At 47.2% G+C, this 24,739-nt stretch overlaps 1 protein-coding gene across 3 annotated transcripts in view; it reads left to right on the top strand.

The window, feature by feature from the left end:
* Positions 1–21,995, top strand: part of KHK (ketohexokinase) — a 41,505-nt gene extending 19,510 nt beyond the window's left edge. For all 3 annotated transcript variants that reach the window (XM_067470386.1, XM_067470413.1, XM_067470445.1), the window contains 5 exons: positions 7,551–7,623; positions 11,271–11,417; positions 17,137–17,225; positions 18,455–18,612; positions 20,456–21,995. In XM_067470386.1, coding sequence (XP_067326487.1) covers positions 7,551–7,623; positions 11,271–11,417; positions 17,137–17,225; positions 18,455–18,612; positions 20,456–20,541 — 553 coding nt within the window. In that variant the 3' untranslated portion in view covers positions 20,542–21,995. The remainder of the gene's footprint in view (positions 1–7,550; positions 7,624–11,270; positions 11,418–17,136; positions 17,226–18,454; positions 18,613–20,455) is intronic.
* The last annotated feature ends 2,744 nt before the right edge of the window (positions 21,996–24,739 follow it).

Here is a 24,739-nt window from a genome sequence, read left to right as displayed (position 1 = left end):
TGGACTACACTACTATTTTATTATTATTATTATTATTATTATTATTATTATTATTATTATTGCTATTGTTATTCTCCCCTAAAAACATGGAGTTCCCCCCCAACCCGGTCAAGGGCAGAAATGCCCCTTGCCCACCCCACCCCCTCATAATGGCCACCCCACCCCCTCATAATGGCCACCCCACCCCCCCATAATGGCCACCCCACCCCCTCATAATGGCCACCCCACCCCCTCATAATGGCCACCCCACCCCTTCATAATGGCCACCCCACCCCCCCCATAATGGCCACCCCACCCCCTCATAATGGCCACCCCACCCCCCCCATAATGGCCACCCCACCCCCTCATAATGGCCACCCCACCCCCCATAATGGCCACCCCACCCCCCCATAATGGCCACCCCACCCCCTCATAATGGCCACCCCACCCCCCCATAATGGCCACCCCACCCCCCCATAATGGCCACCCCACCCCCTCATAATGGCCACCCCACCCCCCCATAATGGCCACCCCACCCCCTCATAATGGCCACCCCACCCCCTCATAATGGCCACCCCCCCCCCATAATGGCCACCCCACCCCCTCATAATGGCCACCCCACCCCCCCATAATGGCCACCCCACCCCCTCATAATGGCCACCCCACCCCCCCATAATGGCCACCCCACCCCCTCATAATGGCCACCCCACCCCCCCCATAATGGCCACCCCACCCCCTCATAATGGCCACCCCACCCCCCCATAATGGCCACCCCACCCCCTCATAATGGCCACCCCACCCCCCCATAATGGCCACCCCACCCCCTCATAATGGCCACCCCACCCCCCATAATGGCCACCCCACCCCCCCATAATGGCCACCCCACCCCCTCATAATGGCCACCCCACCCCCTCATAATGGCCACCCCACCCCCCCATAATGGCCACCCCACCCCCTCATAATGGCCACCCCACCCCCTCATAATGGCCACCCCACCCCTTCATAATGGCCACCCCACCCCCTCATAATGGCCACCCCACCCCCCCATAATGGCCACCCCACCCCCTCATAATGGCCACCCCACCCCCCATAATGGCCACCCCACCCCCCATAATGGCCACCCCACCCCCTCATAATGGCCACCCCACCCCCCCATAATGGCCACCCCACCCCCCCATAATGGCCACCCCACCCCCTCATAATGGCCACCCCACCCCCCCATAATGGCCACCCCACCCCCTCATAATGGCCACCCCACCCCCCCATAATGGCCACCCCACCCCCTCATAATGGCCACCCCACCCCCCCATAATGGCCACCCCACCCCCTCATAATGGCCACCCCACCCCCCATAATGGCCACCCCACCCCCCCATAATGGCCACCCCACCCCCTCATAATGGCCACCCCACCCCCTCATAATGGCCACCCCACCCCCCCCATAATGGCCACCCCACCCCCTCATAATGGCCACCCCACCCCCTCATAATGGCCACCCCACCCCCTCATAATGGCCACCCCACCCCCTCATAATGGCCACCCCACCCCCCCATAATGGCCACCCCACCCCCTCATAATGGCCACCCCACCCCCCATAATGGCCACCCCACCCCCCCATAATGGCCACCCCACCCCCCCATAATGGCCACCCCACCCCCTCATAATGGCCACCCCACCCCCCCATAATGGCCACCCCACCCCCCATAATGGCCACCCCACCCCCTCATAATGGCCACCCCACCCCCCCATAATGGCCACCCCACCCCCCCATAATGGCCACCCCACCCCCTCATAATGGCCACCCCACCCCCCCATAATGGCCACCCCACCCCCTCATAATGGCCACCCCACCCCCCCATAATGGCCACCCCACCCCCTCATAATGGCCACCCCACCCCCCCATAATGGCCACCCCACCCCCTCATAATGGCCACCCCACCCCCCATAATGGCCACCCCACCCCCCCATAATGGCCACCCCACCCCCTCATAATGGCCACCCCACCCCCTCATAATGGCCACCCCACCCCCCCATAATGGCCACCCCACCCCCTCATAATGGCCACCCCACCTCCCCCCATAATGGCCACCCCACCCCCTCATAATGGCCACCCCACCCCCCCATAATGGCCACCCCACCCCCTCATAATGGCCACCCCACCCCCCCATAATGGCCACCCCACCCCCCCATAATGGCCACCCCACCCCCTCATAATGGCCACCCCACCCCCCCATAATGGCCACCCCACCCCCTCATAATGGCCACCCCACCCCCTCATAATGGCCACCCCACCCCCCCCATAATGGCCACCCCACCCCCTCATAATGGCCACCCCACCCCCCCATAATGGCCACCCCACCCCCTCATAATGGCCACCCCACCCCCCCATAATGGCCACCCCACCCCCCTCATAATGGCCACCCCACCCCCTCATAATGGCCACCCCACCCCCCCCATAATGGCCACCCCACCCCCTCATAATGGCCACCCCACCCCCTCATAATGGCCACCCCACCCCCTCATAATGGCCACCCCACCCCCTCATAATGGCCACCCCACCCCCTCATAATGGCCACCCCCACCCCCTCATAATGGCCACCCCACCTCCCCCCATAATGGCCACCCCACCCCCTCATAATGGCCACCCCACCCCCCCATAATGGCCACCCCACCCCCTCATAATGGCCACCCCACCCCCTCATAATGGCCACCCCACCCCCTCATAATGGCCACCCCACCCCCTCATAATGGCCACCCCACCCCCCCATAATGGCCACCCCACCCCCTCATAATGGCCACCCCACCCCCCATAATGGCCACCCCACCCCCTCATAATGGCCACCCCACCCCCCCATAATGGCCACCCCACCCCCTCATAATGGCCACCCCACCCCCTCATAATGGCCACCCCACCCCCTCATAATGGCCACCCCACCCCCCCATAATGGCCACCCCACCCCCTCATAATGGCCACCCCACCCCCTCATAATGGCCACCCCACCCCCTCATAATGGCCACCCCACCCCCTCATAATGGCCACCCCACCTCCCCCCATAATGGCCACCCCACCCCCTCATAATGGCCACCCCACCCCTTCATAATGGCCACCCCACCCCCTCATAATGGCCACCCCACCCCCCCATAATGGCCACCCCACCCCCTCATAATGGCCACCCCACCCCCTCATAATGGCCACCCCACCCCCTCATAATGGCCACCCCACCCCCTCATAATGGCCACCCCACCCCCTCATAATGGCCACCCCACCCCCTCATAATGGCCACCCCACCTCCCCCATAATGGCCACCCCACCCCCTCATAATGGCCACCCCACCTCCCCCCATAATGGCCACCCCACCCCCTCATAATGGCCACCCCACCCCCTCATAATGGCCACCCCACCCCCTCATAATGGCCACCCCACCCCCTCATAATGGCCACCCCACCCCCTCATAATGGCCACCCCACCTCCCCCCATAATGGCCACCCCACCCCCTCATAATGGCCACCCCACCTCCCCCCATAATGGCCACCCCACCCCCTCATAATGGCCACCCCACCCCCTCATAATGGCCACCCCACCCCCCCATAATGGCCACCCCACCCCCTCATAATGGCCACCCCACCCCCTCATAATGGCCACCCCACCTCCCCCCATAATGGCCACCCCACCCCCTCATAATGGCCACCCCACCTCCCCCCATAATGGCCACCCCACCCCCTCATAATGGCCACCCCACCCCCTCATAATGGCCACCCCACCCCCCCATAATGGCCACCCCACCCCCTCATAATGGCCACCCCACCCCCTCATAATGGCCACCCCACCCCCCCCATAATGGCCACCCCACCCCCTCATAATGGCCACCCCACCCCTTCATAATGGCCACCCCACCCCCTCATAATGGCCACCCCACCTCCCCCCATAATGGCCACCCCACCCCCTCATAATGGCCACCCCACCCCTTCATAATGGCCACCCCACCCCCCCCATAATGGCCACCCCACCCCCTCATAATGGCCACCCCACCCCCTCATAATGGCCACCCCACCCCCTCATAATGGCCACCCCACCTCCCCCCATAATGGCCACCCCACCCCCTCATAATGGCCACCCCACCCCCTCATAATGGCCACCCCACCCCCCCCATAATGGCCACCCCACCCCCTCATAATGGCCACCCCACCCCCTCATAATGGCCACCCCACCCCCTCATAATGGCCACCCCACCCCCCCATAATGGCCACCCCACCCCCTCATAATGGCCACCCCACCCCTTCATAATGGCCACCCCACCCCCTCATAATGGCCACCCCACCTCCCCCCATAATGGCCACCCCACCCCCTCATAATGGCCACCCCACCTCCCCCCATAATGGCCACCCCACCCCCTCATAATGGCCACCCCACCCCCTCATAATGGCCACCCCACCCCCCCATAATGGCCACCCCACCCCCTCATAATGGCCACCCCACCCCCTCATAATGGCCACCCCACCTCCCCCCATAATGGCCACCCCACCCCCTCATAATGGCCACCCCACCTCCCCCCATAATGGCCACCCCACCCCCTCATAATGGCCACCCCACCCCCTCATAATGGCCACCCCACCCCCCCATAATGGCCACCCCACCCCCTCATAATGGCCACCCCACCCCCTCATAATGGCCACCCCACCTCCCCCCATAATGGCCACCCCACCCCCTCATAATGGCCACCCCACCCCTTCATAATGGCCACCCCACCCCCTCATAATGGCCACCCCACCTCCCCCCATAATGGCCACCCCACCCCCTCATAATGGCCACCCCACCCCCTCATAATGGCCACCCCACCCCCTCATAATGGCCACCCCACCTCCCCCCATAATGGCCACCCCACCCCCTCATAATGGCCACCCCACCCCTTCATAATGGCCACCCCACCCCCTCATAATGGCCACCCCACCTCCCCCCATAATGGCCACCCCACCCCCTCATAATGGCCACCCCACCCCCTCATAATGGCCACCCCACCCCCTCATAATGGCCACCCCACCTCCCCCCATAATGGCCACCCCACCCCCTCATAATGGCCACCCCACCTCCCCCCATAATGGCCACCCCACCCCCTCATAATGGCCACCCCACCCCCTCATAATGGCCACCCCACCCCCCCATAATGGCCACCCCACCCCCTCATAATGGCCACCCCACCCCCTCATAATGGCCACCCCACCTCCCCCCATAATGGCCACCCCACCCCCTCATAATGGCCACCCCACCCCCCCATAATGGCCACCCCACCCCCTCATAATGGCCACCCCACCCCCTCATAATGGCCACCCCACCCCCTCATAATGGCCACCCCACCCCCTCATAATGGCCACCCCACCTCCCCCCATAATGGCCACCCCACCCCCTCATAATGGCCACCCCACCTCCCCCCATAATGGCCACCCCACCCCCTCATAATGGCCACCCCACCCCCTCATAATGGCCACCCCACCCCCTCATAATGGCCACCCCACCCCCTCATAATGGCCACCCCATGCCAGTGCATTGCTAGTTAATGATTCTTGGGGTCATTTGCAAAGGTCCTGGATTTGGTCTGGAGGTTAATCATTGCAAGAGGAGTCAGAAACTAACCCTTGACTCCACTGGCGTTTATGCTCCACTAGCGAAGGAAAGGGGCTCCCAAAGGGCATCCAGTCCACCCCTCTTGCCATACAAAGCATTCCTAGCAGGTGGTCATCCAGCCTCTGTTGGGCTCCCGTTGTATCAGCCACTGAGAATAGGCAAGTGGCTGATATAACGTTTGGGGTCTCAATCTCCTCCAGGAATTCACGCAAAGTCCTCCTTTAACCCTATCTCCATTGCTATATCATGTGGATGGGAGTTCCACAGTGCTGCATGGCAAAACCCACAGCCAAGGATCTATGGGTGCTGCTCCCCCCACCCCACCCCACTTGAAGCTTCTGACCGAGGCCACTGTCCATGCCAAGGAGGCTAAAGGTGGCCAGGCAGAGATTTGCGGTCTGTTGGAGCAGCTGGAAGGAGGGGAGGCCAGCAAAGAGGGGGCTTTGGGGGGGGGGGGGGTCCTCTGGCCAGTGGATAATGAACCCAATGGAAAAAGGGGATGTCTTTTCTTCCTTCTTTCCTGCCATCCTTCCCTCCCCTTCCTTTCTTCCTTGCATGCTCTTCCTTCTTTTCTCTTCTTTCTCCCTCCTTCCCTCCCTCCCTCTCTAACTTTTCCCCTCTTCTTTCCTTCCTTTATATTCCCCTTCCTTCTCCTTCCTTCCTTCCTTTCTTTCTTTCTTTCTTTCTTCTTTCCTTCCTTCCTTCTTACTTTCCTTCCTTCCTGATTTCCTTCCTTCCTTCCTTCCTTCCTTCCTTCCTTCCTGCTTTCCTACTTTCCTCCCTTTCTTCTTTCCCTTTCTTTCATTCCTTCTTTCTCCTTTCTTCCTTCCCTTCCTTCTCATTCTTTCCTTCCCTCCTTCCTCCTTCCTTCCTTCCCTCCCTCCCTCCCTCCCTCCCTCCCTCCCTCCCTCCCTTCCTTCCTTCCTTCCCATTCTTTCCTTCCTTCCTTCCTATCCTTCTTTCCTTCCTTCCTTTTTCTTCCTTCCTCCTTCCTTTCTTTCTTCTTTCTTTCCTTCCTTCTTACTTTCTTTCCTTCCTGATTTCCTTCCTCCCTTCCTTGTTTTTCTTTCTTCCTGCTTTCCTTTCTTCGTTCCAGCTTTCCTCCCTTTCTTCTTTCCCTTTCTTTCTTTCCTTCTTTCTTCTTCATTCTTTCCCTTTCTTTGCTTCCTTCCTTCCTTCTTCCTTCTTCCTTCCTTTCTTTCTTCCTTCCTTCTTTCATTCCTTCTTGCTTTCCTTCCTTCCTGATTTCCTACCTCCCTTCCTTGTTTATCTTTCTTTCTTCCTTCTTTCCTTCCTGCTTTCCTTCTTTCCTCCCTTTCTTCTTTCCCTTTCTGTCATTCTTTATTTCTCCTTCCCTTTACTCCCTTCCTTCTTACTTTCCTTCCTTCCTGATTTCCTTCCTCCCTTCCTTCCTTCCTTCTTTCCTCCCTTTCTTCTTTCCCTTTCTTTCATTCCTTCTTTCTCCTTCCTTCTTTCTTTCTTTCCCTTCCCTTCCCTTCCTTCCCTTTCTTTGCTTCTTTCTTTCCTTCCTTCCTTCCTTCCTTCCTTCCTTCCTTCCTTCCTTCCTTCCTTCCTTCCTTCTTCCCTTCCTTTTTTCCATTCTTCTTTCCTTTTTCCTCCCTCCCTCCCAAAGGAAGGCAATCAGTGGACTTTCCCTTTGCAGAAGCCAGTGTCCTGCAGCAATGTCCCCCCCCCCCACCACCAGTGCCTTATGGGACCTGTTTTTTTGGGGGGGGGGTTCTCTCCTTGTCCTCTGTTTCAGTTTGCAGCCAGTCGGAACGGACATTGGACCAGACTGGACTTGGTCATTCTAAGACCAGTTTCTCTCCTTAATTGGTGAACTTGGCTGTGTCTTGCGTCCAAGACCGGGGAAGGGGGGGACTGAAGGGGTCCAGTTGGCCTCACTGACCTTTGACCCCCATCTCACCTCTCCCCCCCCCCTTTTTTCCCAGCAATCTTCCAGATGTGACCGCAGCTGACTTTGAGCGGGTCGACTTGTCCCAGTACAAATGGATCCATTGGGAGGTGAGTCTGGGTTGAGTTTCAAAGGTAAGGAAGAGCTCAATACAGGTGTGTACTTGTGTCTATTGCAGGCATGAATAGATACATAGCCGCTTTGAGTGTATATAATAATAATAATAATAATAATAATAATAATAATATAATATTATAATATAATAATATAATATTATTATATTATATAATATAATATTATAATATAATATAATATAATATATTATATATTATATATATTATATATATATTATATATTATATATTATATATATAATATAATATAATAATATAATATTATTATTATAATATAATAATATAATATTATAATATAATAATAATATTATCTCCTGAAACGTCAGGAGAAATGCCTCTAGAATATTATAATATAATATAATATAATATAATAATATAATATTATTATATAATATAATATTATAATATATATTATATATTATATATATATTATATATATAATATAATATTATAATATAATAATATAATATTATTATTATAATATTATAATATAATAATAATATTATCTCCTGAAACGTCAGGAGAAATGCCTCTAGAATATTATAATATAATATAATATAATAATATAATATTATTATATAATATAATATTATAATATAATATATATATTATATATTATATATATATTATATATATAATATAATATAATAATATAATAATATTATAATATTATAATATAATAATAATATTATCTCCTGAAACGTCAGGAGAAATGCCTCTAGAACATGGCCATGTAGCCCGAAAAAACCCACAAGAACTAAATAATAATAATAATAATAATAGATACTGTCATCCCACTAACTTCTTATAGAACAGCAAACTTTGGCCCTCCAGGTGTTTTGGACTTCAACTCCCACAATTCCTAATAGTCAGAATCCTTCTGGGCAGGACTTCTTGCCTTGGCCCTCTCCTTGAGGCTGAGAGAATATGGCTTTTGCCCAAAGCCCCCCAATGAGTTTCCTTGGCTGAGTGGGGTTTTGAACTCCAGCCTCCACAAACGGATACACCATGCTAGACACAGATATAATTCTTGCTGTAAAGCGATTATCAGTTCTCGGTTTGTAAAGTAGAAATACTGTATTTCATCACATAATAGTCGCACCCCGATTTAGGGGGTGTAGCAAAATTAGTATCTTTGTGTTCCTCACATAATAGTCGCACCTTATGTTGGGGTAGCAAAAATGGTATCGTTGTGTTCCTTGCATAATAGTCACACCCTGTGTTGGGGTAGCAAAATTGGTATCTTTGTATTCCTTGCATAATAGTCGCACCCAATGTTGATGAAGCAAAATTGGTATCTTTCTATTTCTTGCATAATAGTTGCACCCTGTGTTTGGGTAGCAAAATTTGTATCTTTGTATTCCTTGCATAATAGTCACACCCTATGTTGAGGTAGCAGAATTGGTATCTTTGTGTTCCTTGCATAATAGTTGCACCCTGTCTTGCGGTAGCAAAATTGGTATCTTTGTGTTCCTTACATAATAGTTGCACCCTGTGCTGGGGTAGTAAAATTGGTGTTTTTGTGTTCCTTGCATAATAGTCGCACCCTAAGTTGGGGTAGCAAAAGTGGTATCTTTGTGTTCCTTGCATAATAGTCGCACCCTGTGTTGAGGTAGCAAAATTGGTATCTTTCTATTCCTTGCATAATAGTTGCACCCTGTGTTTGGGTAGCAAAATTTGTATCTTTGTATTCCTTGCATAATAGTCGCACCCTATGTTGAGGTAGCAGAATTGGTATCTTCGTGTTCCTTGCATAATAGTTGCACCCTGTGTTGGGGTAGCAAGATTGGTATTGTTGTGTTCCTTGCATAATAGTCATACCCTGTGTTGGGGTAGCAAAAGTGGTATCTTTGTTTTCATCGCATAATAGTTGCACCCTATGTTGAGGTAGCAAAATTGGTATCTTTGTGTTCCTTCCATAATAGTCGCACCCTATGTTGAGGTAGCAAAATTGGCATCTTTCTATTCCTTGCATAATAGTTGCATCCTGTGTTGGAGTAGCAAAATTGGTATCTTTCTATTCCTTGCATAATAGTTGCATCCTGTGTTGGAGTAGCAAAATTGGCATCTTTCTATTCCTTGCATAATAGTCGCACCCTATGTTGAGGTAGCAAAATTGGTATCTTTCTATTCCTTGCATAATAGTTGCACCCTGTGTTGGGGTAGCAAAATTGGTATCTTTGTGTTCTTTGCATAATAGTCACACCCTGTGTTGAGGTAGCAAAATTGGCATCTTTCTATTCCTTGCATAATAGTTGCACCCTGTGTTGAGGTAGCAAAATTGGTATCTTTCTATTCCTTGCATAATAGTTGCACCCTGTGTTGGGGTAGCAAAATTGGCATCTTTCTATTCCTTGCATAATAGTTGCATCCTGTGTTGGAGTAGCAAAATTGGTATCTTTCTATTCCTTGCATAATAGTCACACCCTATGTTGGGGTAGCAAAATTGGTATCTTTTTGTTCCTTGCATAATAGTTGCACCCTGTGCTGGGGTAGCAAAATTGGTGTTTTTGTGTTCCTTGCATAATAGTTGTACCCTGTGTTGGGGTAGCAAAAGTGGTATCTTTCTATTCCTTGCATAATAGTTGCACCCTGTGTTGAGGTAGCAAAATTGGTATCTTTGTATTCCTTGCATAATAGTTGCACCCTGTGCTGGGGTAGCAAAATTTGTATCGTTGTGTTCCTTGCATAATAGTCACACCCTGTGTTGGGGTAGCAAAAGTGGTATCTTTGTTTTCATCGCATAATAGTTGCACCCTGTGTTGGGGTAGCAAAAGTGGTATCTTTGTGTTCTTTGCATAATAGTCACACCCTGTGTTGAGGTAGCAAAATTGGTATCTTTGTGTTCCTTCCATAATAGTCGCACCCTGTGTTGGGGTAGCAAAATTGGTATCTTTGTGTTCCTTCCATAATAATAAGTGTTCATCGCATAATAGTTGCACCCCATTTTGGTGGTAGCAAAAGCAGGGTAGCAAAAGTGATATCTTCGTGTTCATTGCCTAATAGTCACACCCTATGTTGGTTTAGCAAAATTGGTATTTTTGTGTTCTTCGCAAAACAGCTACCCTATGTTGGGGTAGCAAAAGTGGTATCTTTGTGTTCATCACATAATAGTCTCACCCTATTTTGCGGGGAAGCAAAAGTGTTATCTTTGTGTTTGGGCTGATTCTCCCTCTCTCCCTTCTTTCTATCCATCCTTCTGTCTCCAAAGGAAAGGCAGTTTAAAACCTATGAAACTGAGGTCTCTGGTGCTCCACTCTTCTCTCCTTTCTCCTTCCTCTTAAGGTCTTTGGAGGAAGGAGGGAAGATCCGGGTTCCAGAGACCTCCAGTCCAGATTTTTTAAGCCGCCTTAACATCTTGGAGGAAGGAAAAAGGAGAGAAGAGTGGAGCCCCAGATTTTTTTTCCTCATGTAATAGTCGCACTCTATTTTTTGATGGAGAAAAGGAGGAAAGGTGTGACAATTATGCGATGAAATATACAATATTTACTTCATACCTATTGTGGTGTTTCTCTTAGGAATTCTCAGATGTATGATTAAACCCTCCAGGAGTAACTAAATGTCATTGCCATCAGAGGAGATTGCCCCACTTCCTGCCCCACTGAGATTATCTTTCTCCTTCAGGGAAGGAACGCCTCGGAGCAGGTGAAGATGCTGCAGCGGGTGGAAGACTACAACCGGAACCTTCCACCCTCTGAGCGCGTGCAGACGTCCGTCGAGGTGGAGAAGCCCAGGCCTGAACTCTACCAGCTCCTCAGCCACGGAGACGTGGTAATGGGCCTCAGCGGGTTGGAGGGGGTCCCAACTGGACAGGAAAGGGGGTCCCTTCTGCCTCAAAAGGCAGGAAGAACCCTCATCTTGATTCTATGTAGGGTTTAGTTGGAGGTGCATCCCAGTAGGGTATTTATTATTTTGGTCTTAAGAATAACAACAACAACAACAACAACAACAACAACAACAATGGCTGTGGCTCACAAATGGAACTCGGAAAAAGGAGACAAAGGAGGGCCTGATCCTGGCAGCCCAAGAACAAGCCATTCGAACCAAGGCAGAATTGAAAAGTCAACCACAGATCCCAAGTGTAGACTCTGCAAGGAAGCAGGTGAAACAATAGATCGCATCCTCAGCTGCTGCAAGAAGATTGTGGACAGACTCCAAGCAGAGGCACAACACCAATGTAATATAATGCAATAATAATAATAATAATAGAAAAGTCAACCACACATCCCAAATGTAGACTCTGCAAGGAAGCAGGTGAAACAATAGATCCCATCCTCAGGTGCTGCAGGAAGATCGTGCAGACAGACTATAAGCAGAGGCACAACACCAATGTAATATAATGCAACAATAATAATAATAATAATAATAATAATAATAATAATAGAAAAGTCGATAACAAATCCCAAATGTAGACTCTGCAAGGAAGCAGATGAAACAATAGATCCCATCCTCAGCTGCTGCAAGAAGATTGTGGACAGACTCCAAGCAGAGGCACAACACCAATGTAATATAAAGCAATAATAATAATAATAGTAATAGTAATAATAATAATAATAGAAAAGTTGATAACAAATCCCAAATGTAGACTCTGCAAGGAAGCAGGTGAAACAATAGATCCCATCCTCAGGTGCTGCAGGAAGATCGTGCAGACAGACTATAAGCAGAGGCACAACACCAATGTAATATAATGCAACAATAATAATAATAATAATAATAGAAAAGTCGATAACAAATCCCAAATGTAGACTCTGCAAGGAAGCAGATGAAACAATAGATCCCATCCTCAGCTGCTGCAAGAAGATTGTGGACAGACGGACTACAAGCAGAGGCACAACACCAATGTAATATAATGCAATAATAATAATAATAATAATAATAATAATAATAATAGAAAAGTCGATAACAAATCCCAAATGTAGACTCTGCAAGGAAGCAGATGAAACAATAGACCCCATCCTCAGCTGCTGCAAGAAGATTGTGGACAGACTACAAGCAGAGGCACAACACCAATGTAATATAATGCAATAATAATAATAATAATAATAATAATAATAGAAAAGTCGATAACAAATCCCAAATGTAGACTCTGCAAGGAAGCAGATGAAACAATAGATCCCATCCTCAGCTGCTGCAAGAATATCACGCAAACGGACTACAAGCAGAGGCACAACACCAATGTAATATAATGCAATAATAATAATAATAGAAAAGTCGATAACAAATCCCAAATGTAGACTCTGCAAGGAAGCAGATGAAACAATAGATCCCATCCTCAGCTGCTGCAAGAAGATTGTGGACAGACTACAAGCAGAGGCACAACACCAATGTAATATAATGCAATAATAATAATAATAATAATAATAATAATAGAAAAGTCGATAACAAATCCCAAATGTAGACTCTGCAAGGAAGCAGATGAAACAATAGATCCCATCCTCAGCTGCTGCAAGAATATCACGCAGACGGACTACAAGCAGAGGCACAACACCAATGTAATATAATGCAATAATAATAATAATAGAAAAGTCGATAACAAATCCCAAATGTAGACTCTGCAAGGAAGCAGATGAAACAATAGATCCCATCCTCAGCTGCTGCAAGAAGATTGTGGACAGACTACAAGCAGAGGCACAACACCAATGTAATATAATGCAATAATAATAATAATAATAATAATAATAATAGAAAAGTCGATAACAAATCCCAAATGTAGACTCTGCAAGGAAGCAGATGAAACAATAGATCCCATCCTCAGCTGCTGCAAGAATATCACGCAAACGGACTACAAGCAGAGGCACAACACCAATGTAATATAATGCAATAATAATAATAATAATAATAATAATAATAATAATAATAGAAAAGTCGATAACAAATCCCAAATGTAGACTCTGCAAGGAAGCAGATGAAACAATAGACCCCATCCTCAGCTGCTGCAAGAAGATTGTGGACAGACTACAAGCAGAGGCACAACACCAATGTAATATAATGCAATAATAATAATAATAATAATAATAATAATAGAAAAGTCGATAACAAATCCCAAATGTAGACTCTGCAAGGAAGCAGATGAAATAATAGATCCCATCCTCAGCTGCTGCAAGAAGATCGCGGAGAGACTCCAAGCAGAGGCACAACACCAATGTAATATAATGCAATAATAATAATAATAATAATAATAATAGAAAAGTCGATAACAAATCCCAAATGTAGACTCTGCAAGGAAGCAGATGAAACAATAGACCCCATCCTCAGCTGCTGCAAGAAGATTGTGGACAGACTACAAGCAGAGGCACAACACCAATGTAATATAATGCAATAATAATAATAATAATAATAATAATAATAGAAAAGTCGATAACAAATCCCAAATGTAGACTCTGCAAGGAAGCAGATGAAATAATAGATCCCATCCTCAGCTGCTGCAAGAAGATCGCGGAGAGACTCCAAGCAGAGGCACAACACCAATGTAATATAATGCAATAATAATAATAATAATAATAATAATAGAAAAGTCGATAACAAATCCCAAATGTAGACTCTGCAAGGAAGCAGATGAAATAATAGATCCCATCCTCAGCTGCTGCAAGAAGATCGCGGAGAGACTCCAAGCAGAGGCACAACACCAATGTAATATAATGCAATAATAATAATAATAATAATAATAATAGAAAAGTCGATAACAAATCCCAAATGTAGACTCTGCAAGGAAGCAGATGAAACAATAGACCCCATCCTCAGCTGCTGCAAGAAGATTGTGGACAGACTACAAGCAGAGGCACAACACCAATGTAATATAATGCAATAATAATAATAATAATAATAATAATAATAGAAAAGTCGATAACAAATCCCAAATGTAGACTCTGCAAGGAAGCAGATGAAATAATAGATCCCATCCTCAGCTGCTGCAAGAAGATCGCGGAGAGACTCCAAGCAGAGGCACAACACCAATGTAATATAATGCAATAATAATAATAATAATAATAATAATAGAAAAGTCGATAACAAATCCCAAATGTAGACTCTGCAAGGAAGCAGATGAAACAATAGATCCCATCCTCAGCTGCTGCAAGAAGATCGCACAGACAGACTACAAGCAGAGGCACAACACCAATGTAATATAATGCAATAATAATAATAATAATAATAATAATAATAATAGAAAAGTCGATAACAAATCCCAAATGTAGACTCTGCAAGGAAGCAGATGAAACAATAGATCCCATCCTCAACTGCTGCAAGACGATTGTGGACAGACTCCAAGCAGAGGCACAACACCAATGTAATATAATGCAATAATAATAATAATAATAATAATAATAATAGAAAAGTCGATAACAAATCCCAAATGTAGACTCTGCAAGGAAGCAGGTGAAACAATAGATCCCATCCTCAGCTGCTGCAAGAAGATCGCGGACAGACTCCAAGCAGAGGCACAACACCGTTGCTTAGATGATTCATTGGAGCTTGGGCCACAAACACCATCTGCCTGCGACAAAGAACTGGTGGGATCACAAGCCGGAAAAAGTTACAGATAATGAACACGCCAAACTCCTCTGGGACTTCCGGATTCAGACAGACAGAGTTTTGGAGCACAAGACTCCCGACCTCATGATTGTGTCAAAAAAAAAAAAGTATGGATTGTCGATGTCGCAATCCCAGGCGACAGCAGAATTGAAGAGAAACAACTGGAAAAGATGACACGATATGAGGATTTAAAGATCGAACTGCAAAGACTCTGGCACAAGACAGTCAAGGGGGTCCCAGTGGTGATCGGCACATTGGGTGCAGCGCCTCAAGACCTTGGCCTGCACTTAAATACAATCGGTGCTGGCAAAATTACCATCTGCCAGCTGCAGAAGACCACCTTACTGGGATCTGAACGCATTATTTGCCGATACATCCCACAGTCCTAGACACTTGGGAAGTGCCCGACGTGTGATCCAATACAACAGCCAGCATAGTGACCTTGTTTGCTGTGTACTAATTTTGTTGTGTATCTAATAATAATAATAATAATAATAATAATAATAATAATATATTTCTTACATACATCACAGGAAAGTATATATTATATAGGTCTTAATACTAGTTGTTGTTGTTTTATTATTTGAAACACAACAAGATGAGTCCACAGCAGACAATCTGCTTGAATTGGATCACAATTGTTAGGATGATGATGATGATTATTATTATTATTATTATTATATTTCTTACCCACATCCCAGGAAGGTGTATCTTATATAGGTCTTAATAGCAGTCGTATTTATTTATTTATTTTATTTCTTACCCACATCCCAGGAAGTTACATTGATAATTTCCTCCTCCTCTTCCTCCTCTTCCTCCTCCTCCTTTTCCTTTTCTTCCTCCTCTTCTCCTGCCTCTGCCTCTTCTTCCTCCTCCTCTTCTTCCTCCTTTTCTTTTTCATCTTCTTTTTCTTCTCCTTTTTCTTTTCCTTCTTCCTCTTCTTCCTTCCTCCCCTCCTCCTCCTCCTCCTCTTCTTTCTTTCTCCTCTTTCTCCTCCTCCTCATTTTTCTTCTTCATCTTCTTCTCCTTCTCCTTTTTCTTTTCCCTCTTCCTCTTCTTCCTCACCCCTCTCATTCTTCCTCCTACTCCTTCTCATCTTCCTCTTTCTCCCCCTCCTCTTTTTTTCTCCTCATCTGCTTTTTCTTCTCCTTTTTCTTTTCCCTCTTCCTCTTCTTCCTCCCTCCTCTCATTCTTTCTCCTCTTCCTTCTCCTCCTCCTCCTCTTCTTTATCTTCCTCTTTCTCTCCCTCCTATTTTTTCTTCCTCATCTTCTTTTTCTTCTCCTTTTTCTTTTCCATCTTCCTCTTCTTCCTTCCTCCCCTCCTCCTCCTCCTCCTCTTCTTTCTTTCTCCTCTTTCTCCTCCTCCTCATTTTTCTTCTTCATCTTCTTCTCCTTCTCCTTTTTCTTTTCCCTCTTCCTCTTCTTCCTCCCTCCTCTCATTCTTTCTCCTCTTCCTTCTCCTCCTCCTCCTCTGCTTTATCTTCCTCTTTCTCTCCCTCCTATTTTTTCTTCCTCATCTTCTTTTTCTTCTCCTTTTTCTTTTCCATCTTCCTCTTCTTCCTTCCTCCCCTCCTCCTCCTCCTCCTCTTCTTTCTTTCTCCTCTTTCTCCTCCTCCTCATTTTTCTTCTTCATCTTCTTCTCCTTCTCCTTTTTCTTTTCCCTCTTCCTCTTCTTCCTCACCCCTCTCATTCTTCCTCCTCCTCCTTCTCATCTTCCTCTTTCTCCCCCTCCTCTTTTTTCCTCCTCATCTGCTTTTTCTTCTCTTTTTTCTTTTTGCTCTTCCTCTTCTTCCTCTCCCCTCTTATACTTCCTCCTCTTCCTTCTCATCCTTCCTCCACTTCTTCTTCATCATCTTCCTCTTTGTCCTCTTCCTCTTTTTCTTCTTCTTCCTCCTCCTCTTCTTTCTTTCTCCTCTTCCTCCTCTTTCCCCTCCTCCTCCTCCTCCTCTTCTTCCTGCAGGTGTTCATCAGCAAGGACGTAGCCAAGGATTTGGGGTTCAGCACGGCTCGGGAGGCCGTCCTGGGGCTGCGCAGCCGAGTGAAGGAGGGGTGAGTGGACAACGAAGTGTACCCACCTTACCCTGTGTGCCCAGGGGGGAGTCTCTCATTTGGTATCAGCCATTGGTTGAGGTCCTGGGTTTGAGCCTGCCACTTTTGGACTCTCGCTTGCTGGGGTGTTCCAGCGAGTCTCTCTGTAGATCTTAGAAAATGATTTCTTGATTTAAGTCGTTGACGTGCTGGCTGATACCCAAACAGGGGATGGGCCAGAGATGTCTCTGCCTTGGTCCTTTCACTATTGGCTGCTACTTCCCGGCGGATGTCAGTTGGTGCAATACCGGCTAAGCAGTGTAATTCCTCCAGTGGTGTAGGGCACAGACACCCCGTAGTAATGCGGCATGTCTCATTAAGAGCCACATCCACTGTTTGAGCGTGGTGAGATGTGTCCCACACTGGGCATGCGTACTCAGCAGCAGAGTAGCACAGCGCAAGGGCAGATGTCTTCACTGTGTCTGGTTGTGATCCCCAGGTTGTGCCAGTCAGCTTTCGTATGATATTGTTTCTAGCGCCCACTTTTTGCTTGATGTTCAGGCAGTGCTTCTTGTAGGTCAGAGCACGGTCCAGAGTGACTCCCAGGTATTTGCGTGCGCTGCAATGCTCCCGTGGGACTCCTTCCCAGATCATCCTCAGAGCTTGGGATGCTTGTCTGTTCTTGAGATGAAAGGCGCATGTCTGTGTTTTAGATGGGTTGGGGATCAGTTGGTTTCCCCTGTAATAGGCAGTAAGAGCACCTAGAGTTTTGGAGAGCTTCTGCTCTACCATCTCAAAGCTCCCTGCTGGAGCGTTGATGGCATGATCATCAGCATAGATGAAGCTCTCTGTCCCTTCTGGCAGTGGCTGGTCATTTGTGTAGATGTTGAACATGGATGGAGCAAGCACGCTCCCCTGAGGCAGGCCGTTCTTCTGTTTCCGCCATCTTCTTCTCTGGCCCTGGAACTCAACAAAGAAGCTCCTGTTTTGTAGCAGGTTTCCTATGAGGCGGGTGAGCTGGTAGCTGTAATTGATTACTATAGATCAGTGGTTCCCAGCCTTTGGCCCTGCAGGTGTTTTGGACTTCAGCTCCCACAATTCCTAGGATTTCTGGGAGTTGGAAGTCCAAAACAAATGGAGGAACAAAGGTTGAAAACCACTGCTATAGGCAACTACTTGTGGCATTTTCAAGGATAGGGTCTTGGTGGTGGGTCCTTGAGTAACTGTAGATTCCCTTCTTCTCTCCATAGGTCCACCTTGATCTGCGCATGGGCTGAGAAGGGGGCGGACGCCGTGGGGCCAGACGGGGTCTTGGTGCACTCGGACGCCTTCCCCCCAGAGAAGGTGGTGGACACCTTGGGGGCTGGAGACACCTTCAACGCCGCCGTCATCCTGGCCCTCAGCAGAGGTGAGTCCATCCATCCATCCAGCTCACCTGGGCTTTGAAATTGGCAATTGTGCCCCACAACAGACTCCATAAGAAGGAGAGTGGGTCAAGAAGGATCTGTCCACTTCCGCAAGCCTGGAGCAAAGGGTTTCCCCTGATAATCCCCTGTTATGAAATAAGATGTATGGTTTGCATGAAAGGTCTATAGTTGGGGGACCTATAGAGGCCGAAGATACTCTTTGAAGAAATGAAGCCTGGAAAACTACAAAAATAAAATAATTCATGAACTCGTAATTACTAGAATTCATGAACAGATAAGAACTGTGACAAGGGTTAACTGTTGACATGGCTGACTTGATTAACTCTTGGTGGAAAACAACATGTTTACATAGTCAAAGGCTGTCCGGTACTTCTTCAACCTGTGCCCAGTTCTGCTATGGCTGACTTCTCTGGTTGAATGAGTCTGCAGTGCCTTTCATGTTCTTTGATTCATGTTTGGGCAATGCTGCTGTGTTTGGTGGTCCCTATGTAGACCTATTGTCCACAGCTGCATGGTGTCTGGTAAACGTCAGGAGAGAATGCTTCTAGAACATGGCCATACAGCCCGAAAAACCTACAACAACTCAGTGATTCCAGCCATGAAAGCCTTCGACAAAACTGTACTAAGAACTGTGACAGTGATAACATAAATGTTTACAATGTTAAGAAGGAAATCAACACAAAGCTAACACCAGTCAGGAAGAATCAACATCTGGCCAGGAAACTGAGATGGAGCCAGGATGAAAGATGTCTATCATTCATTTAAACTTTAGGATGACATCAGCAGAATATTCCTGTAAAAGACTCAATCTAATAATTCTCAAATTGTGGCAGACCTGAGGAGTCTGGTTCACCCGCCATGCTCTGGTCCATGGGAAGGACAGAGATGGTGTGTTCGGAGAGTGTCAGATCTGCTATGAGAAAGCATGATTCTGGGTTGTTGTAGGTTTTTTCGGGCTGTATGGCCATGTTCTAGAGGCATTCTCTCCTGACGTTTCGCCTGCATCTACAAAAACAACAACCTATAACAACCGAGTGATTCCGGCCATGAACGCCTTCGACAATAGCATGATTCTGGTCACTTTGGCCTTATTTCTCAAGGGAAGAGGAAGAAGTGCGTTTTTGGAGTCTTGGATTTTGTGCAGGGAGTCAGGTTCTGCTGTAGGGAAAACAGAGATTTGGTCCTTGGCATTGTGCTTAGGGAAAGAAGTATTGGCATTTCAGCATTTTGAAGTTTTGGCGTTATGGAAGTTTTGGAACTGTGTGTTGGCAGGCTGCAGGAAAGCAGGGCCTGGCCTAACAGGTGCTTCTCCAAGGAAGGAGAAAAGGATATAATAATATTTGTGTGCATGAGGATGAATGCATGTTCATGTGATGTGAGTGCTGAGTGAAAATGTAACTCCCCTTTTGGGTTGTTGTAGGTTTTTTTGGGCTATATGGCCATGGTCTAGAGGCATTCTCTCCTGACGTTTCACCTGCATCTATGGCAAGCATCCTCAGAGTTAGTGAGGTCCTACCTCTGAGGATGCTTGCCATAGATGCAGGCGAAACGTCAGGAGAGAATGCCTCTAGACCATGGCCATATAGCCCGAAAACACCTACAACAACCTAGTGATTCCGGCCATGAAAGCCTTCGACAACTCCCCTTTTGTTTGTTTGTTGGTCATGTAACTGGCAATCCAATGTAGTTGCATAGAATCTATATGTCTAGTGTCATTCTTTTTGTAATCTGATACACCTCACACTGAAAATTGCAATAAAAAGAACCTATGCTTTAAAATTATTGAAAAGTTAGTCATGACACCCTCCTCCTTCTCCATTGCAGGGAAGCCCCTCGGAGAGGCGCTGACCTTCGGCTGCCAAGTGGCCGGGCGCAAGTGTGGGCTGCACGGCTACGACGGGATCGTGTGAGACACGGATGGGACAGCACGGCTGCTCTTGCCACCCTTCCAGGGGGAGAGAACAAGCATTTTTGCAGGACCACCACATATGAAAAAATGACTTTCTTGCAGGACTACCACATACAGAAAAAAAATTATCTCCTCCTGAACCACTGCAGGAGTTTACCGCATCCTGTGCAGTAATGAACCAGTCGTCAACATAGGGAACACCAAATGCAGCATTGCCCACATATGAACCAAAGAACATGGAAGGCACTTATTCATTGTAAGCCGCTCCAAGTCCCTTCGGGGATAGGGATGGGATATAAATAAAGTTATTATTATTATTATTATTATTATTATTATTATTATTAATTCAACCAGAAAATTCATCCATAGCAGAGCCCTTGATGAACCAACCTGGGCACAGCATAATATTTGAGAACACAGACGTGCTGGACCACTCAGAACCACCATGTCAGGCTACACACCAAAGCCACTGAAATCCACAAGCATGTGGACAATTTCAACAAAAAGGAGGAAACCATGAAAAATGAACAAAATCTGGCTACCAGTATTAGAAAACACCAGAATCAGGACAATAAATAAGGAACGCCACCTGGACACAGGAAGTCTCCAGAGAGTAAGCAATCAAGAGCTTACCCAGACAACGTGTATGATTAGCCTTAGTTCCCTTTGGCTGTAGGCAGCAAACCATGCAAATGGAACCAAGGCCTCCATGCAGATGCTCTACTCACATGCTAATGGGTGGGTCCCACTCCACACCTACACATCTAGCTTGCTAATTGCACCCCTTTCCACATGTAATAACAATAACAATCTGTACAATTAAAAATGTAATGTTTGTGGGATTAACATAACTCAAAAACCACTGGACGAATTGACACCAAATTTGGACACAAGACATCTACTAACCCAAGGAGTGACCAAAAGCCTGGTACCAAAACCACGATTTCAGTTTTTTCCTAAAGGAAAGGAGGGAGGATACAGATCTAATCTCACTGGGGAGCAAATTCCACAAGCGGGGTATCACCACCAAGAAAACCCTGTCCCTCGGTCCCACCAGACACGTTTGCAAGGCTGGTGGGACCGAGAGCAGGGCCTCCTCGGTTGATCTTAAACTACGAGGCGGAACGTAGAGGGAGATACATTTAGACAAATGCCCTGATTTTGATGCAGAGGGGTCCGAAAGGTGACGAAAGTGTTCTCATGGCCCATAAAGGATGTTTAGGGGCAAAGATGGTTGATATCCAGGGACCCACAACAGGGACCCTTTCCATTTAGATTGAGATTGCACAGCCCTCTTCTCCCTTCTACCAGGAGTAGTAACGTCACTATCACGCTGTACTACAACAGATTGTGTTCAAGCATAAAGGCTATCCAAAGCTAAAATGCAAACCTGCCTTCTTCATAGTGCTTAGAATTTTGGAAACTGAGCAACCAGTAAATCTAGATTCAGACTGACATCACGGTTTGGATTCTTATTTTGCTTCCAATATGTTCTCCGAGCTATAAATGTGCATTACTTTGCCACCTCCCGCCCCAGTGCAAAGAATGAGGCGTTTGAGAGCAAATGGCACGCCAAGAATAAAGAGCACTTTGGCGCATCTCACCCCCATGGAACTCCTTTCAAAGTAGAATGAACAATCTCAATTAGGATTGTACATCACAGCCTTTGCATCGTAAATACACAAATCTGCAGCTGTGTTGCAGAAATACCGTGCCAAATGAATCTCCGAGATGTGTAACCCTGATCCATTCGTGCTTCTGATGCATTTCAGAGACACCTTCAGAATGCATGTTGTTGTTGTTGTTATCGCAGCGCTCTCTGGACCATCCTCCAAAAAATTGAGTGTCCTAACAAATTTGTGAACATCCTGCGGCTCCTCCATGATGGCAACAGTCTTGGACAGCAATGGCTCCCAAAGTGACCCATTTAAGGTGGATTCGGGTGTCAAACAGGGATGATGTGTTATTGCCTCAACTTTATTCTCCATCTTCATCGCTATGAGACTTCATCTTGTTGATGGGAAGCTTCCCGGCGGAGTGGAAATCATCTATCAGACAGATGGCAAGCTATTTAACCTCAGCAGACTGAAAGCCAAAACCAAGGTTACAACAACATCTGTTATAGAACTCCAGTATGCTGATGACAACGTCATCTGTGTGCATTCAGAAGATCTACAAGGCACTCTAAACACCTTCGCAGAAGCATACGAGAAGCTCGGCCTGTCGTTGAACATCGAGAAAACCAAAGTGCTCTTCCAGCAGTCACCAGCCAACCCCTCTCCAATGCCAGAGATACAGCCTAATGGTGTAACATTAGAAAACGATGACCATTTTTGCTCCCTTGGCAGCCACGTCTCCACCAAAGTCAACATTGATACTGAAAGTCAACACTGCCTGAGCTCTGCAAGTGCAGCATTTTTCAAATTAAGCAGAGAGTGTTTGAGGACCAGGACATCCACAGGGAGACCAAGGTGCTTGTTTGTAAAGCTATTGTCCTCCCAACCCTGCTCTATGCCTGCAAAACATGGACTGTCTACAGACGTCAACATTGACACTGAAATGCAACACTGCCTAAGCTCTGCAAGTGCAGTATTTTTCCCAATGAAGCAGAGAGTGTTTAAGGACCGGGACATCCGTAGGGAGACCAAGGGGCTTGTTTACAAAGCTATTCCCCTCCCAACCCTGCTATACGCCTGTGAGATGTGGACTGTCTACAGACATCACATACAACTCCTAGAACAATTCCATCAGCGCTGCCTCTGGAAAATCCTGCAAATCTCTTGGGAAGACAAGCAGACAAATATTGGTGGGCAGGAAAAGAGATTTAAAGATGGGCTCAAAGCCAACCTTAAAATCTCTGGCATAGATACTGAGAACATGGAAGCCCTGGACCGTGAGCGCTCCAGCTGGAGGTCAGCTGTGACCAGCAGTGCTGCAGAATTTAAAGACGCACAAGTGGAGGGCGAAAGAGAGAAATGTGCCAAGAGGAAGGCGCATCAAGCCAACCCCGACTGGGATCTCCAGGTTGGGATTTCAGTGGCCAAAAAGGTTATTCCCGCAGGGGCAGCAGAGCAAAACCAAGATAGCCATTAGTCTTAGAATTCTCCCAGGAGAAGAATGACACCATTTTCGAAGCGATCCGTTGACTCGCGGATATGGGGGCCCGAGGGGGTTTCCGTATCCGCGGTTTAAGGGAACACAGTTTCAGTCTCCCCGGGATGCGAAAATCGCATCCCAGGAGGGCTGGCAGCCATCTGCAGCCCGGGAGAAGAAAGGTTTATTGAGAGAGAAGTTTGAGGCAGTAAAGGGACACAAAGTAACAGTATGGAGAGGAGATAAGTTACAATTAACTGATACTTCTTATTGGGGGGATTAGTTACAATTAGGCCTGGGTAACCATGGAAAAATTTGGTTCTAAACTCGTTTCGTTTTTAGGGGGCCCTTGCGTTTCGTTTTTTTTTAAAATAATTCCGAAATTTTCCTTTAAAATTTTTTGAAATATATGAAATTTCGTAAAATTACGAATTGATTCGTTAATGGCGGACGCGATTGTGCAATATGCTAAAAAAAAACCTCCAAATGGGAGAGGGGGAACTTCTGAAGCTTCCCTCTCCCTCTGTTGTTGACTGTTGTTGTGATAAAACAAACAACAACTATAAAACTTGCACCAGACATGCGAAAATAATTACGAAGTAATTACGAAATAATTACGAAATAATTACGAAACAATAACGAAATAAATTTTAAAAATTGTTTCGAATCTAATTTACTCCTCGCACTATTCCTGCATGGCTCAATATTGGATCGTAAGCTAATTTAAATACGAATTAATAACGAATTACGAAATTAACGAACGAAACCACCCAAGCCTAGTTACAATGTTAGGAAGGGGAAAAGGCAAAGAAACGAGGAGGCTCCTGAGTTGCAGCTGCTGCTGTGCCCACGTTCATGTGGTTGGCCCAAGCCGGGCAATGGAGAACTGAGGAACTCTCTGCTCCAGGTCAGATCAGCTTGAAGGCAGGGAGTTCCATGTTCGGTCTCAATCTCATACGAAGGAATAGCCATTTCTGTATAATGTCTGGACCAAAGGCCGGAGGCAAATACAGGCTGGAAGGTTCAGAACTGATTGGGAAGGTAACATGTTTTGCCGGTGTTCTCAAAACCCCAGAACCCCAAAATGAACACTGAAATCCCATAAG

This window comes from Anolis sagrei, chromosome 1, assembly GCF_037176765.1.
Source record: "Anolis sagrei isolate rAnoSag1 chromosome 1, rAnoSag1.mat, whole genome shotgun sequence".
NCBI lineage: Eukaryota > Metazoa > Chordata > Lepidosauria > Squamata > Dactyloidae > Anolis > Anolis sagrei.
Note: the sequence above shows the minus strand (reverse complement) of the source record. Positions and strands in the feature narration are given on the sequence as shown.